This window comes from Nematolebias whitei, chromosome 19 (assembly GCF_014905685.2).
Source record: "Nematolebias whitei isolate Nwh7 chromosome 19, NemWhi1, whole genome shotgun sequence".
NCBI classification, from domain to species: domain Eukaryota; kingdom Metazoa; phylum Chordata; class Actinopteri; order Cyprinodontiformes; family Rivulidae; genus Nematolebias; species Nematolebias whitei.
Window position 1 is genome coordinate 33903310 of NC_056516.1, and position 17164 is coordinate 33920473.

The window sequence follows — 17164 nt, forward strand, 5'->3', positions numbered from 1 at the left end:
TCTTTGTCCATAGCACAACTGATGAATACCATTTTTAAAGAACAGTTTTCCATTAGAGCTAAATATCTTATCTAACAACGTGTCAAAAAACAGATTAACAGGTAAAATTTGCTGCCTGATAATAAATGGAACATGTTTAAGAAGTTTGCCTTTTCCTCCTCGACCATGTGTTAATTAACCTTTTTTGGTCACGTTAAAGGCTCTTTTTTTTTTTTTAATTATCCATCCATCCATCCATTTTCTTCCGCTTATCCGGGGTCGGGTCGCGGGGGTAGCAGCCTAAGTAGGGAGGCCCAGACTTCCCTCTCCCCAGCCACTTGGGCCAGCTCTTCCGGGGGAATCCCAAGGCGTTCCCAGGCCAGCCGAGAAACGTAGTCCCTCCAGCGTGTCCTGGGTCTTCCCCTGGGCCTCCTTCCGGTGGGACGTGTCCGGAACACCTCACCAGGGAGGCGTCCAGAAGGCATCCTAAACAGATGCCCAAGCCACCTCAACTGGCTCCTCTCGATGTGGAGAAGCAGCGGCTCTACTCTGAGTCCCTCCCGGATGATCGAGCTTCTCACCCTGTCTCTAAGGGAGAGCCCAGACACCCTGCGGAGAAAACTCATTTCGGCCGCTTGTATCCGAGATCTCATTCTTTCGGTCACAACCCAAAGCTCGTGACCATAGATGAGGGTGGGAACGTAGATCGATCGGTAAATTGAGAGCTTCGCCTTTTGACTCAGCTCTCTCTTCACCACGACAGACCTGTACAGCGCCCGCTTCACTGCAGACGCTGCACCTATCCGCCTATCGATCTCACGCTCCATTTTTCCCTCATTCGTGAACAAGACCCCGAGATACTTGAACTCCTCCACTTGGGGTAGGACCTCCTCCCTGACCCAGAGAGGGCACTCTACCCTTTTCCGGCTCAAGACCATGGCCTCGGATTTGGAGGAACTGATCTTCATCCCGGCCGCATCGCATTCGGCTGTGAACCTCTCCAGTGAAAGCTGTAGATCACGATCTGATGAAGCCAATAAGACCACATCATCTGCAAAAAGCAGAGACGCAATTCTGAGGCCACCAAAACGGATCCCCTCAACACCTTGGCTGCGCCTAGAAATTCTGTCCATAAAAGTTATGAACAGAATCGGTGACAAAGGGCAACCTTGGCGGAGTCCAACTCTCACCGGGAACAAGCCCGACTTACTGCCGGCGATGCGGACCAGGCTCTGACACCGGTCATACAGGGACCTAACAGCCCATATCAAAGGGCCTGGTACCCCATACTCCCAGAGTACCCCCCACAGGGCCCCCCGAGGGACGCGGTCGAAAGCCTTCTCCAAGTCCACAAAGCACATGTAGACTGGTTGGGCAAACTCCCACGCACCCTCCAGGACCCTGCTGAGAGTGTAGAGCTGGTCCAGTGTTCCACGGCCAGGACGAAAACCGCACTGTTCCTCCTGAATCCGAGGTTCGACTATCCGACGGACCCTCCTCTCCAGAACCCCCGAATAGACCTTACCAGGGAGGCTTAAGAGCGTGATTCCCCTGTAGTTGGAACACACTCTACGGTCCCCCTTTTTGAATAGGGGGACCACCACCCCGGTCTGCCAATCCAGGGGAACTTCCCCCGATGTCCACGCAACATTGCAGAGTCGCGTAAGCCAACACAACCCTACAACATCCAGAGCCTTAAGGAACTCTGGGCGGATCTCATCCACCCCTGGGGCCCTGCCACCGAGGAGCTTTTTAACCACCTCGGTGACCTCAGCACCAGAGATTGGAGGGCCCGACCCAGAGTCCCCAGGCTCCGCTTCCTCAGTGGAAGACGTGCCGGTGGGATTGAGGAGGTCTTCAAAGTATTCCGCCCACCGACCCACAACATCCCGAGTTGAGGTCAGCAGCAAACCACTCCCACTATAAACAGTGTTGGTGGCATACCGCTTCCCCCCCCCGAGACGCCGGATGGTGGACCAGAAACGTCTCGAAGCCGTGCGGAAGTCGTTCTCCATGGCCTCTCCGAACTCCTCCCATGCCCGAGTTTTTGCCTCAGCAACCACCCGAGCCGCATGTCGCTTGGACTGCCGGTACCCATCAGCTGCTTCCGGGGTCCCACAGGCCAAAAAGGCCCGATAGGACTCCTTCTTCAGCCTGACAGCATCCCTCACCGACGGTGTCCACCATCGGGTTCGAGGGTTGCCGCCCCGACAGGCACCGACAACCTTGCGGCCGCAGCTCTGGTAAGCCGCCTCGACAATAGAGGCACGAAACATGGTCCACTCAGACTCAATGTCCCCCACCTCCCTTGGAACATGTTCAAAGTTCTCCCGGAGGTGGGAGTTGAAACTCCGTCTCACAGGAGACTCTGCCAGACGTTCCCAGCAAACCCTCACAATACGTTTGGGCCTACCAGGTCTGACCGGCATCCTCCCCCACCATCGGAGCCAACTCACCACCAGGTAGTGATCAGTTGACAGCTCTGCCCCTCTCTTCACCCGAGTGTCCAAGACATGTGGCCGCAGATCAGATGAGACGATGACAAAGTCGATCATCGAACTGCGGCCTAGGGTGTCCTGGTGCCAAGAGCACATATGGACACCCTTATGCTTGAACAAGGTGTTCGTTATTGACAATCCATGACGAGCACAGAAGTCCAACAACAGAACACCACTCTGGTTCAGATCAGGGGGGCCGTTCCTCCCAACCACACCCCTCCAGGTCTCACTGTCATTGCCCACATGAGCATTGAAGTCCCCCAGCAGAACAAGGGAGTCCCCAGAAGGTGCACTTTCCAGTACCCCCTCTAAGGACTCCAGAAAGGGCGGATAATCTGAACTGCCGTTTGGTGCATAAGCACAAACGACAGTCAGAACCCGTCCCCCCACACGTAGGCGGAGAGAGGCCACCCTCTCATTCACGGGGGTGAACCCCAATACACAGGCACCAAGTTGGGGGGCAATTAGTACGCCCACGCCTGCTCGGCGCCTCTCACCAGGGGCAACTCCAGAGTGGAAGAGTGTCCAGCCCCTCTCAAGGAAACTGGTTCCAGAGCCCGAGCCATGTGTAGAGGTGAGTCCGACTATTTCTAGCCGGAACCTCTCAGCCTCACACACCAGCTCAGGCTCCTTCCCCACCAGTGAGGTGACATTCCACGTCCCAATAGCCAGCTTCTGTAGCCGAGGATCAGACCGCCAGGGTCCCCGCCCTCGGCCACCACCCATCCCACATTGCACCCGACCCCTTTGGCCCCTCCCACAGGTGGTGAGCCCATAGGAAGGGGGACCCACGTCTCCTCTTCGGGCTGTGCCCGGCCGAGCTCCATGGGTAAAAGCCCGGCCACCAGGCGCTCGCCCACGTGCCCCACCTCCAGGCCTGGCTCCAGAGTGGGGCCCCGGTGACCCACGTCCGGGCAAGGGAACACTAGGTCCATTTGTGTTTTTCATCATAGGGGTGTGTTTGGGCTGCACTTTGTCTGGTCCCTCACCTAGGACCTGTCTGCCATGGGTGACCCAACTAGGGGCATAAAGCCCCTGACAGCATAGCTCCTAGGATCATTGGGACACTCAAACCTCTCCACCACGGTAAGGTGGCAGCCCAGGGAGGGTTTTTTTTTTTTTTTAATTAAATACATTAAATTCTGGTTTTATTTTTTTCCACAACTAAAATATATATTTTGTTTAAAAAGGTGGATGTGTGTGTCGGTGGAGGAGGCAAGACCACAAAAGTGGATTGCACGATTTGTTTCAAAAACACATTTTATTTAAATACGTAAATTCTAAACAAAAGCCACTACTAAATAATAATAAAAAAAATGTTTAATTATGTTTTCATGGTTTTATTTGTCAAATAATCAACGCATTTTTGTAGACATGCAATGTGAGTTGCACTATGTGGCTTCTTTGTTCACTCCCTATTTGTTACTTTTTCAAGTTGGAAAAAAAAAAAAGTTTGTCATGAACAGAAATGTAGAGAAGCAAAATGCAAACATGCAAATTAGACATCGCAGGGGATCCATTAAGGGGGAACAGGGCAGAAGACCCATTTCATAAACTTGCTGCTAAATGACAGCTAATTAACCTTAGCATCAACAAAGTGTTGCAAAATGTTTATTTTTTTTACAAATTGTGCTGGTCACTGAGTGTCACCTCCAACATATCCTCTGAGCATTAACAGATCACATAAGATTTTTTATTTTATTTTGCATATAATGTTTTTTTTTTCTTCTTCAAATAAATCTAGTTTCGTCTAGCGGACACACTTGAATGAGCTGAACGGTGACTGCACTATTGTCAGTAGTGTTACTGAAGTAGGTTTGTATCAGGACTCAGTACTCTATAAATAATGCAGCATTTTTCCCAAATAGCCAAACTATGACAACAGCATAACAGAACTCCTGAATTTTTGTTAATTTTATTATAGCTATTGGTTTTGTTTTGTAACTCCCAAGATTAACATTAACCCATCTGGTCAACACAGTGGAAACTTTCTGGAGGAGTCCTTGTGACGGAGGCAAAGACAGCAAAACTTCAGTTAAGAAGAGCAAACAAAACAACGACCTAAAATAGGATAAACAAAACCGGCTAAATATATATGGAGGGAGATAATGATTAAATGAAGGCAGGTGTGATAATTGGTAATCATGATCAGCAGGGACAGGGGAGGAGAAAACAAGACCAGCAGGAACAAACCAAAATAACAGAATTAGAACTATTTACTGTGGCAGTCCTCTGCCCAGTGTTCTGAAATCTGGAATCCCTTGAATAGATTTTGTATTTTGCCCATTCTGCAGTCACATAATTGCTGCTCTCCAGCCGACTGTTCCTTCCTGATTCTCTGACTTCATGGGGCTCCATGATAAGCTATTTCAGGCAAACATCTTTGCCATCATAGTTACACTGATCCCTATAATAAAAGGAGCATTCAAAGTTGGAGTATAAAAACAAAATGGGTTCTCTCCTTGCTCCTAAGTAGACGCTTAGACACTGTCAGAGCCATAAACATGAGATGACTTCCATCGGGGGCACATAGGTGCTTTTATTTCTATCGCTTATCATGCAGGTTGACTGACAGTCCAGACTCATGAAAAAAAAAAAAAAAGTTTGCTATCAATTGTTGCCCAACATACCTTCGATGTGTCAGCCCGTATGTATCTCATTACAGATGCTAAATTATGCAGTAACACTTATCATCAGATACAAGATTGAGACAGATGACGAGGTCAGGCCAGACACAGGCAGAACAGATCAAAGTCTAATTGGAATCAGCATGGATTTAATTTGCCAAGAACGGCAGCTGCACAAATAAATTGGCCTGATTAACAGCAAAACAGACGTGACACACAAGGTTTTAATAATAAAAGCCTTGACGCAGTAGAACAATATGTAACAGCAGACTAATATAACATTACATCAGACAAGTTTACCCACAATTCCAATAGAAGTGTTAACTTTTTCTTGAACGCCATCAGACAAAACCACTTTTACAACTTTTTAAAAGTTTACCAAGCAAAAAAAAAAAAAGCATTTGTTATTTAATTGTGTGAATAAAATACCCCCCTAAATGTGAATGCGACAACAATGAGCATTTTAGAGTTGATAATAATTTGGGAAACGGGCTTACTTGAGCACACAAACTCAATTGCTTTGTGAACTGAACCGTATATTGGATGTGATTTGTGAGAATCGCAGGGCACTTACTAGGATTCTCTGGCAGGATGGATCAGATGTTGGGGAATATTCTCAGGCATGGACCAGCAGTGTGTCCACTTAATTTGGACGTTTGGGATTTGTGAGGACCAGCAAAGATTCAAGGCAGACATAAATCAGTCAAGTTCTACCTGTTCCCAAAACAAATGTTGTTTATCTGAATTGGGCTCCCTGGCTGGCCTTGACAGGCCACCTTATCTTAATTTGCCTGGAGGCCCTGTAAATTTGATGCTCTGCCCCCTCTCCTCTCACAGAGGAAGTCTGCGGACCTATCAGAGGGTCCCAGCTGAATAAACATTGCATCATTATTTCAGGACTCTTGGATTCTCTCTGGTGCTGTCCTAGGTCAAAGTTGGCACCCCTCGAGAGTGTTTATGGATCTCACAAGAGGGAGCTGAGTGATTATTCTTATCAGAACTCCTACAGTGCCTCTGGAGTGTCCTTGGACACGCTCACTGCTCTTGTCGTTTCCCCCTCCCCTGTGATGAGTGTCTGCGTCACAATGTGCTTATGTGCGGGGTGTTTTTTTCAATCTCAGGATCTATCTCCCCGGCCAAGGAGTGAGAGTTTGATAAGAATTTTATTTATTTTTTGCCTCCAAATCCTATACAGGTGTCACTTTCATTATTTTTTGTCTGTCTAAATAGGTCTCGCTTGTAAATGAGTCTTCGAGGCTCAATGTGATTTATCTGTGTAAATAAAGGTTGAATGAATGAACTTGCTTTCTCACTGGAAAAAGTGTTCAAACTTTTTCAAATGGAAGAACAAGTCACTGTAAATAAAACAAAATAAATAAAAAAACTAAACAACTGGACTTCTATTACTATATGTAGAAGTATAGTTGTTTTATTTTTTTAAACTTTTTGGGGATTGCTCACAGAGGTTGATAGCTCACAGCAGGACCACAGGGTCTCTGATTGCTGACATAAAATTCGAGAAACAGCACAGACAAATACATGTGAAGTCCATGTTGCATGACTGGTATGCTCAAAGTGTGGATACATTTGTGCCATCAGGCTGTGGAAAGCATATATGGAGTGATAATTGCATGACTTCTAATTAACCAGTCTTCTGAACCAGAAGTGCAGGCTGTGCTTGTGGAACAAGGGGCTTGAATGTTAAATGTGCTGAACCACACATGTAGCAAGTGGAGTAATTGTCTAGTACTTATAGGCATGTGAATTGTACAATGTCTATATGTCATTTGTGTGTTATTGTCATCGTAAAGCCTGTAGATGTGAACATGACTTGGTTCTGGCATTCACAAGAAGTACAGGTTCCATCCCTATTGTATGTTCCTAATTGTCAACAAGACTTGTATAATTATTGCGGGCAGGACTAAAAGCCTCCATGGTCAATATGCACCCTTCTACAATGTAAATTATTCTCAAAAGAAAACCAACAAAGTCCATGCTCAATAATCCAGGTATACAATCCAACTATTTTCAGTCAGGTTGTCTGGACAGTTATTTTAATTTTTTTGTGTTGAAATGTTTCTCCTTCCATCCAGAAGGCTTCATCAGTCAAGGAAACACAACACAAAACTGATTCTTCCCCCAACAGCTTACTACAAAATGGAACAAACCAGTTAAAGTATGTTGGTGCTAAGATGGTGTTTTTGGCACACACCCTCCTCTGGTGCCGGCTCTCCTTTATCAACAGTCATGTCAAACTGGTTCAAAACCAACAAAGTCCATGTGCAATAATTCAGGTATACAACACAACATTTTTCAGTCAGGTCATCTGGACAGTTTCTTTTTTTGTGTGTCTGTGCTAAAACGTTTCACCTTCCATCCAGAAGGCTTTATCAATCAAGGAAACACACAACACAAAACTGATTCTTCCCCCAACAGCTTAGTCCATAGTGGAACAAACCAGTTAAAGTATGTTGGTGCTAAGATGGTCTCTTTGGCACGCCCCCTCCTCTGGTGCTGGCCTTCTCCCTCGTCGACAGTCATGTCAAAATGGTTCAAAACCAACAAATTACCTGGATACCTGGATTATTAAGCTTGGACTTTGTTGGTTGTGAACCAGTTTGACATGACTGTTGACGAGGGAGAGAGCCGGCACCAGAGGAGGGAGCATTCCAAAGATACCATCTTAGCACCATCATACTGTAACTGGTTTGTTCCACTTTGGAGTAAGCTGTTGGGGGAAGAATCAGTTTTGTGTGTTTCCTTGACTGATGAAGCCTTCTGGATGGAAGGTGAAGTGTTTCAGCACAAAAAGAACAAAGAAAAAAAAAAGAACAGTAACTGTCCAGATGACCTGACTGTAAATTGTTGGATATTCTCAAAAGACTACCCTTAGGATCACTTACATTGGGTTGTGATGGACTTTAGTCTTAAGTTCAAGAAAACACTTGAGTTATGGATTTTTATACCCATTACGTTTGTATTGTATAAATGTAGGGACTGGGTCACACATTTTGTTTGTGAAGCAATTTGCCCTAGGCCTGTCGCAATAAACAATGAATTAATTAATTGCAAGATAAATGAAAATTATCTACCTCATTTTCATTTATCGGTTTATCATTTCTTCATATCTCTATCAGAAAACACTGGATCACAAAAGGCTCAACTCTGGTGCTTTTCACTGACCCCTCCCTTTTTCTTTTCTCTTTAAAATCCATTTTAACCATCCCAAATTGTGTTTTTGGATCGTTAAAAGCAGCTAAGCTGAGAAGCTAAGCGATGAGCTAAGCTAACAGGCCAATCTCGGGAAAAAAATCTCTGTCTTGTCAAAACTCCAAAATTCATGGTTAAGCCCTTGCTTTCGTGTAAAAAGTTGTTCTTCTCTGCAAAAAGAAGCTGACAACTTGTTTACTGATTTTTTTAATTAAAAGCTTTGTGTGAAAAATGTTATGCTAAAAAGCTCAAACCACACCGAGCGTCCGCGATTTTGAGAACCGAAAAAAGGAAGGAGAGACAGCCCATGTCACGTCAAGGGGCCTCCCTCCCATTTTTCTTAAAGAGACACACTGCTCGCTCCCTCACTATCCATCCTTCGGTTCAAACAGTTTTATATTGCCATCAACTGGTCCAAAAAGGTACTACACTCAAAACAAATTACCAACATTTCTTCTTAAATTTGACAATATTTACTAATTATTGTCAAATTTCAAACAATTTTATCGTTTATTGCAATAATTTCTGAGACAATTAATCGCCCAGCAAAATTTGTTATCGTGACAGGCCTAATTTACACAATGTGTTGCAAAAGACCACAAATTGTTACAACATGGTCCGTCTTTGCCATAACTATAGATTTCTACCTAAATGACCATTTGATAAAAACATAACGTAATGCAACCTCTTTTACTTATTTTACTTGGAGCGAAGGAGTTTTCTACAGATATGTCTTCAATAATTAACAGCCAATGGCAACATATGGCAGTTGCTACAGCTTATTAAATCCTTTATCATGTTTGTTTTGTTATCATGTCTTGGTTAATCACATACGTCATACTGTACAGTTTGGATGATAACCGAAACATTTCCAGATTTGGCTTCATGGGGGCTACTGAGGTGCTCCATTTAATGTGACATGATTACTAATGTCTGAATTTGGACAACGTACCACTGAAACTCACCCAGAGGCATGCCAATGCCATATCCCTTTGTGTCGAGCAGTCCTCCGATCTGTGTGAGGTTGCAGTTGAGGCTGCGGTAATACTCATTCATGGTGCTCTCCATCAGGAAAGCATACTTGGAGTTAAGGACGCGAGCAATGCCTTCTTCTGTGCTCTTTACAAACACACTGGGCTGCTTGGACTTCATGTAGTTCCACATCCGCTGGTACGTCTGATACCGGGAGTTCTACAGGAGGAATGAGAGAGGCTGCTAAAAGTCCTCAGCCGTGGCATGTCTTATACAACAGATTACATGCACACATAAACAAGATAACATTCATACCAAAATGTGCTTAACAATAAAAATCAATGGGACTAATTTAATTTAATAAACATTTACCATACTGTAGTATTTTTCCGGGTAATGCCAATCGCATGACCTCAAGTAGGATTTGTGTGTAAAATTTACCTGTATGTTATTATTATTTTTTTTATATAATTTCGGTTACGTAGGTGTTTAGCACTGTTCTCTCCAGTGATTACTGGTAGTGTGTATTCTTCTTAGACTAGTTTGCGTTCATTCTGTAGGTGGAATGGTTATTTACCGTAGTACATTACCAGTAACCATGCGTCAAAGAGCCAAGCATCATGAAGTCCTGTGAGAATCAGGAGTGTGTGTGTGTTGAAGGCAAACCAAGATCTATGCATCGCCATCTGGTGGTTCATTCTTGTACTACAACAAGAGCTGCACATTCCAACAGGAGCTTTGAACAGTTTATAATATTAATTTGTGGACTCCCGTGGCTTAAACACGGAACGTCTTATTTATGTACAAAATGTTGTTTTATTTTACATTTTGTATGTGCGGCGTACAGCCAGGTGCATTCTATAGACCGGCAATTACGGTAATAGTTATGCTAAAGATTTGCCTACAGTATAAAGAATGGTTTTATGCACAAAGAAAATATCCTACCTAACAAAGAAAGTAAGTCTCTTTACAAGAATGTAACAAAAGTGTTGAATTTTTTTTATCAATAAATTCACATCTAAGGTCTGCAAAGGTTTTGAGAAATCAACAAGAGATACATTTAGTTATTTTTTATTAATTTTTCTTTTATGAACTCTTGTTGTACGATCAAATTTAAACCACTTCAGGAGAAAGGGGTACAACAAGATGAAATCATTACGGGAGCTTCACTGTTAATAGGAGAGATGTGATTTTTCTTCTTTCGGCTGCTCCCTTCTTCAGGAGTCGCAACAGTGAACTAAGTTGCACGAAGACTTGGCAATTATTTATTACGCTGGATGCCCTTCCTGACACAACCACAGACCACTGAGCTACCACAGCCCTCAGTGTGGAGCAGAGAGCTGCATCTAGGGTGCCCTGGGGAGCAAATGTGGGGGTTAAGGGCCTTGCTCAAGGGCCCAGAGTGGGGCAAATGAGGGTGGAGACAGATGTGGATGCTTCACCAATCCCACCTACATTTTGATATTATCGGTACGAGGAATTGAACCAGCGATCTTCCGATCACAGGCCCACCTTTACTAACCTCTGCGCCACCACTTCCTCTCAATAGGAGAGATAATAATAATTTCACCAGAATTATTATCATCCTCCTAATCTTGTATTTGTCATGACTGCACATTGAGCAAATTTGCTGGTTGAATCGTTCTTTGCTCTTCAACTTGGCGTCTGATTTAGAATAAAGTGTTAAATTAAAAGCTCTCTTCCAGTCTCACCATGAAGAAGGTCATGGTGGATCCTCCATGAATGGTGCCGTACTGGATGTTGGTCTGGTCAGCCAGATCGTCAGCGGACTCGATGGGCACCTCCATTCTCTGGACAGTTAGAAACGCCGCCAGGTTGGCTGTGTAGGACGAGATGATGATGAGCGTGAAGGCCCACCTAAAGAGAAGAAAAGGAAAACGCTTTAGCTGTTAGTTACCTCGCAGCAAAGCTCACCTCGTATTTTATCACCTCCCTGCTTTCATCAAGAGTTACAGAGGAAAGCAGGGAGACAGACGAGGGGCACTGCGGGAAACGTCAGGAATGTTAGGTGAAAATCATCAACCTAGAGTTGAACCCGGACTGCAGCAGAGATGAGCAGGATGCCTCCGCTGCAAGGGAAAATTAAACCTGAATGAAAGTTATGAGCAGCAATATTAAAGGAGGGAGGTTTGCTTTTAAAGAGGAAATGCAGAGAATGAAAAGAAAAGAGGACGCAAATGCAGCCCCGACAAAGGTGGATAAGAGCATGAGTTTTGCTAAAATTATCCACCATAAAAATGCATTTTAAAGATTATACTGAATTACAGTAATTAAGCAACTAAAATTATCATATGAATGGTTGGAAGGTGTAATTATCTTTTAGTGTAACGTGTGCATCTGTGAATGTTTGCAACAGAACGGACAGTGACTGTCGCAGTTCAGATTGTAGCTATTAGCAGAGTATGACTGATATTTGTGTGAATGTCATTTTAAACGGAAGTAAAAGCAAAGCCGACTCCTGAAATGTTTGCTGCAGCTCATGGGAACAATTGCAAGATGATTTTTTTTAGCATACGGTTTGTAATTTATATGTTTCTTTAAAGCCATTTAACTGAAGGATATAAAATATGCGCTTAACGTTTTATTTTCTGCTAGGAAATGTTACTCATCAAGGTTACTCTGCTCACACAAACTCACGTTCGTGCTGCTGTTTGGCGCATTGATTTGTACCATTAGTGCTTAGTATATTCTTAGTTTGGCGTGTTTCTTAGTGCACATCTTAGATCTTATTACTGTTTTTTCTTTACAATTTGTATTTTTGTTGGATGTAACTGGGACCCTGTGTACATAGTTTTGTTCCACCTCATGTACCACATGTGATGCGAGTGACAATAAAGACACTTTGACCTTCATCATTTGACACCGTTTTCAGGGAGATGTGGAAGATGTCTCCATCTCTTTGGACATGATTTGTGCCAGTTCATGACGAGGAGATTCACTGAAATGGCCGACTGATGGGATAAACTAATGCAGGTTCAAAACTTGTCAATCAAAATATTATGTCTTATTACAAATCTTTCAAATCAGAAAATGTATTTATGTCAGCTGCAGATTTTGTGGCATCATAAATCTTTTATATTGGGTTCATAAAAACAAACATCTGGTTTGGAAAAATCATCATTTTGTTCATTCTACAAATCTAAAAAAAAATAAAATCAATATGTTTACAGCTTTAATATATTTTGTGATGAATGCAGAACATTTGATTGTTATACTGGATCTATTGTAAACATTTCAGACAAGTGGCAATACAAAAACACCTCTTTTCCTGAATTTTAACCTTTTGTTTCCTAAATCCCAGAAGAAACTGAACTCTACTCTGATGCAGTATGAAAATGTATTCATCTAATAAATTCATCTGCATGTTTTCATTTTACATTAACACACTGCAACGTAGATGATGGTGTACTTGAACATGATACAGGACCAGGTCCTGGTGGAGAAATCGGGGATGTAGAGTAGAACTATAAATTAAGTAATTTGGATGGAGACTGGTCATGAATCACTAAATAAATTTTGTTGAAACCTTCAGACTGTAACCATTGGATTGTGCCTAAAACTATTACTTTATAGACTGAACCCAATTCAAGATGACCTCCACAGCCAACTGACATGAGAAAACACAAACATGACTTTCCCTCAACCGACTTTATCAGTATTGTTCAGTCATAGATGAGCGTTGTTCCCTACACAAACTTTGAGCTGAACAAGTTGTGTGACATATTTAAACCTTTGCATGAACTGTTGGTCAACTCTCTCTGTTAGCAAAATATATCATAAACCAAACAGAGTTCAATGAAACTCTTAGAACATAATAATTTGATATAGATCGGCAACTATTTATGAACTCAACCTAAATTAGGAGGCTCATCACAGCTAATCCACATTAACCCACACAAATAAAGAGCTTTACTCAGGGAATCTTACAGCTATTGAGCTAAAAGTTGGGATGGTAGTAGCTGACAGGTATTCACAACACATAATTCAAGTCATCATTGGCGTCAGAAGCATTTGTAATGTGGGGGTTGGGGGCACACTGGTGCGTGTGTGTGTAAGCTTTTGAGTAAAGTAGATGCCATTTCCTGGTGTATTTTAACAGGTTGTTAAACATCCACGTTTACTTACATAAGTAAACACTTGATTCAATAACTATTTTAGAAAGCAACAAGACGTAGCCTGACCAACAGCTCTCCTTGTGTGAATAGAGCACGCTCCGCTTCCCTCACGCATCCTAACTCCCGGTCAACAACTGCTGGCACTAACGTAGCGCTAAGCTAGGGTGCAACACAGAGGTGTCTCCCTCTCCTCTCCCCCCATTGATAAAAAAAAAAAAAAAAAAACTCAGAAATTAGCACTCTGCCAAGCCAAGTAACCTCAGGGAAACACTGCATGCAGTGTGGTGAGTTCTTGTAGTTAACCAGGAAAACCCTGAGTGGACTTAGTGGTTTAAGTATTCTCCTATTAATCAAGTGGAATGGATTTGTTCTCCAAGAAAGAAACAGTGCAGGGTGAACAAATATTTCATGGTAATTGTGGGGGAGTCTAAACATTTTTTTTTTTTTTATGTGAGGAGGACACGTCTTTATTACATATAATTGATGTGATGCCTATGCAACTCATATAAATCATGTGAGATTGTAAATATTATTTTGAATGTTTGACCAAAACAGCTATAACTAATATCACTGAAATGTATTTCTTGCAATCAGGTCCGCAAACAACCTCCAAAACATTTTGAGTAAAAGTGAAAGATGCTTCGGACTGTGGCTAAATCCAGACAGGAATGAGCTCAAACCAAACAAAGTCTAACAAAAAGGACACATTTAACCAAAAGGGAAGTGCATCAGTAAAAGAAATACTGCAGCAATTCTTTTTAAAAAGCATAAACTGATCTTGTTCAAGGTCCAGCTCATGGACTCAGGCTCATAAAGCCCTTCTGGTAAAAGCCATAAAACACTCACATCACATTTATTGTCAAAATTAAATTGCGAGGCTGATCTGCTTAATGCACCTTTTCCCAATTAACATTTTTATAGAAAGATTTTTTAAAGATTTATAGGAGCAGTTTTGTGACTTTTTTTCCCCTCTTGTTTTTATTTGGATAACTTAATTGATCCCTTTTGCCTTCTAGTTTGACTAAATATGTAACATGCCAGCCAACAAGTCACTTAGACAAACGGACGGACAAAGACAGACGCTGGTATGTTGCAGCTTGTGCCACAGCTATCATGAGCTTTTATGAGGCTAAGTGCCAGAAGAGTCAGAGGGCTGTCAGGGAAAAGATGTTGATCGGCTCCTCCAGTCCATCAGCATCACCCCACCATCTGTCTGACTGCAGCTACTGGGACCAGGAGAGGTCCAGAATGAAAGTCAGGGGTACTCACTAAAGAATTACTAATTACAAACATGCATTTTAAAGAATAAACCAGCAAAAGTAAAAAAGCAAACGTTGCATATTAGAAGTAAATGTTCATTGAATGAAAGTCATTGTTTTTAGCTTTTTTTAAAGGGTTTTCTAATAATATAAACATACTGAATGAGTATTTAATATGTATATCATCATATAAGAATTTAACTTATGAGAAATGTAATTTGTTCTGTAGCAAACGTCTTAGTATGTATGATGCAGTAGTATAAAAAAAATTAAAATTAACAAAAACCTAAAAAAAGGTACTTGAATTAAAGCACAACGAAGCAAACATCTGTTGTTTATCTGAAAGTGGTCAGAGTGAGTTTTAGCAGAAAGGTAGGAACATAAAGTGATGTGATTTAGAGAGAAGACGGAGTAAAGGAGTGAAAATAAAACCTAAGGAGAAAGCGACATCATCATTTTCACATTAGAGCCGATACCATCTGTTCACCTTCAGCTAATGTTCCTGAAGAGGGTGGGATGGACAGATGGGAAGACAGAAACAGGGAAGGGGAGATCAGGACTGCCTGTCCTGGAATTAGTCTCTCCCTTTTATCCACCTTTGTACTCTCCACATGATGACTTTAATTCATCCTTGGCTTCTGTCATAACTACAACAACCACTGGGAGGGGCTCTTCCTTCTAAAGGGATTTTGGGGCATTTGTTGCTTACAAAAAAAAAAAAAAAAAATTACTTAAACAATGTTATTTGTTATAGCAAATAAATAAATACAATTCTAAAATACTTTAGGTTTGACTGACAAACAAACATTTAATCAAACTAAAAAGTTTGTTCTTGGTACAAACCAGACTCCGCTGACGCAGCGGGTGGACAGCGCCCGAGGCATGATCTCTGACCCTTGCTGCATGAAGCCCCCGACTGGGAACCACAGACTGTTTCCCAATGTGTACTGGTTCTCCAGGATGTCCCGCCGCTCCCGTAAACATGGGTGAGGGTTATACCACTCATAGGGACTTAGTCTAAAGAGAAAGAAGAAAATGAACTGAAAAGGTTTCATAAGGAAGAAATAAATATGGACAATACTGTTGGTACAACGTTAGCACAAAATCCTGGAAAAAAAAAAGTCACATGCATGGTCCAACAGCAGCAACATCTATGTTATCTTCTAATATCACTCTGGTTACTAAATGTACTAACATTTAACCAGATATTTCTGAGAAACGTTCTTAAACTATTGTATTTGACTATATGATTTCTGACTTTAAGTTTGTTTTGAGTTCAGTAACTCACCTGGCGGCGAGGAAAAGAACGCAGCTGACGGCGAGGTAAGCTAGCAGCATGAACAGCCACACAGCCGGAGAGAACGGGTCAAGAAAGGAGAAGTAACCTGGTTTTCGAGCCTGAAACAAACACATAAAGAAACAGAGTTGTTTCCTGACGGTTTTATTTTATTTTTATTTGATGATTTCCTTTAAACATTCCGTCAGTTTGTCCTAGAATGAGTTACGTTACTACATTGTATGTTAAAAATGAGTTTATGAAATGAAGGTTTTTGTAACAAATGAAATGTTAACATATTTTACCAATATCATTGTTTGTCAAGCATTCTTTAGTTTATCTTGTATTTCACAATCATAGTTATTGTATACAAATATACACAGTAGTCCCTCGCTACTTAGCAGTTCGACTGTCGCGGACTCGCTCTATCGCGGTTTGTGAAGGTACAGTACATAATACGGTACTGTACAAAAAAAAAATTGAACAGGACACATGATTGCCAACTTTAGTATTCCTCGTAATTGGGACAGTACTGTACAGTAAAAAAATTACGAAAAAATTAAATATTTCAGAAAGGTGCCACCATTTTGTAGTTTTCTCTCCATAAGCCTCCATTAAATTACTAATCATAATGACCACATTTCCCAGAAGCCAACAGGGCCCCGCCCAGAAGCCCCATTTCCTTCTGCTTTGGGAAAGTTTTGATCTGATCTGAGCAGACAAAGAGAAGATACACGGAACCCACTGGACCCGAGCAGAACTGGACCTCCAGACTCATTGGTGATTCTTGAGAGCTGGTAGCCCACCCACATGGATCTCCGAGCGGGGAAGCGCGCGGCCGATGATCCGGCGCTCTATCTGGATCTCACCAGGACTTTTTTCATGTCTTTCAACCGGCAGTTGAGGACCTCTGCGCTGGTAAAAAAAAAATTAGAAGCTACTGTACATAGAAGTACCTTGTTAAAATGTGTAGGTTTATGGGTTTAGAACATTAATTGTGGGCTTTGTTGCTGCAGAGTAGGTCTGCAGAAATGGAATTTAATCGGACCAGAACAGAGTCGGACCAGAACCGAAAGCTGTTGCTGTTCTACAGAGCTAGTAAGTAAAATTTCGTAGCTACACATGCAGTTCTGTACATATGTTGTTAAAATGACATTAACAGTTTAGAGCATTGCAAAAATGTGGGAAGAGTTTCTAAAACCTTAAT

The 17164-nt window shown here is 42.3% G+C and overlaps 1 protein-coding gene across 1 annotated transcript in view; it reads right to left on the reverse strand.

Annotated features, from left to right (window-relative positions):
• LOC119425511 (glutamate receptor ionotropic, kainate 5) overlaps positions 1-17164 on the reverse strand; it is a 116110-nt gene that overhangs the window by 16811 nt on the left and 82135 nt on the right. The window contains exons 10-13 of the mRNA XM_037693040.1: positions 15970-16079; positions 15525-15698; positions 10999-11164; positions 9280-9505 (exon numbers count right to left, since the gene is read on the reverse strand). Of these exons, the coding sequence (XP_037548968.1) occupies positions 9280-9505; positions 10999-11164; positions 15525-15698; positions 15970-16079 (676 nt within the window). The remainder of the gene's footprint in view (positions 1-9279; positions 9506-10998; positions 11165-15524; positions 15699-15969; positions 16080-17164) is intronic.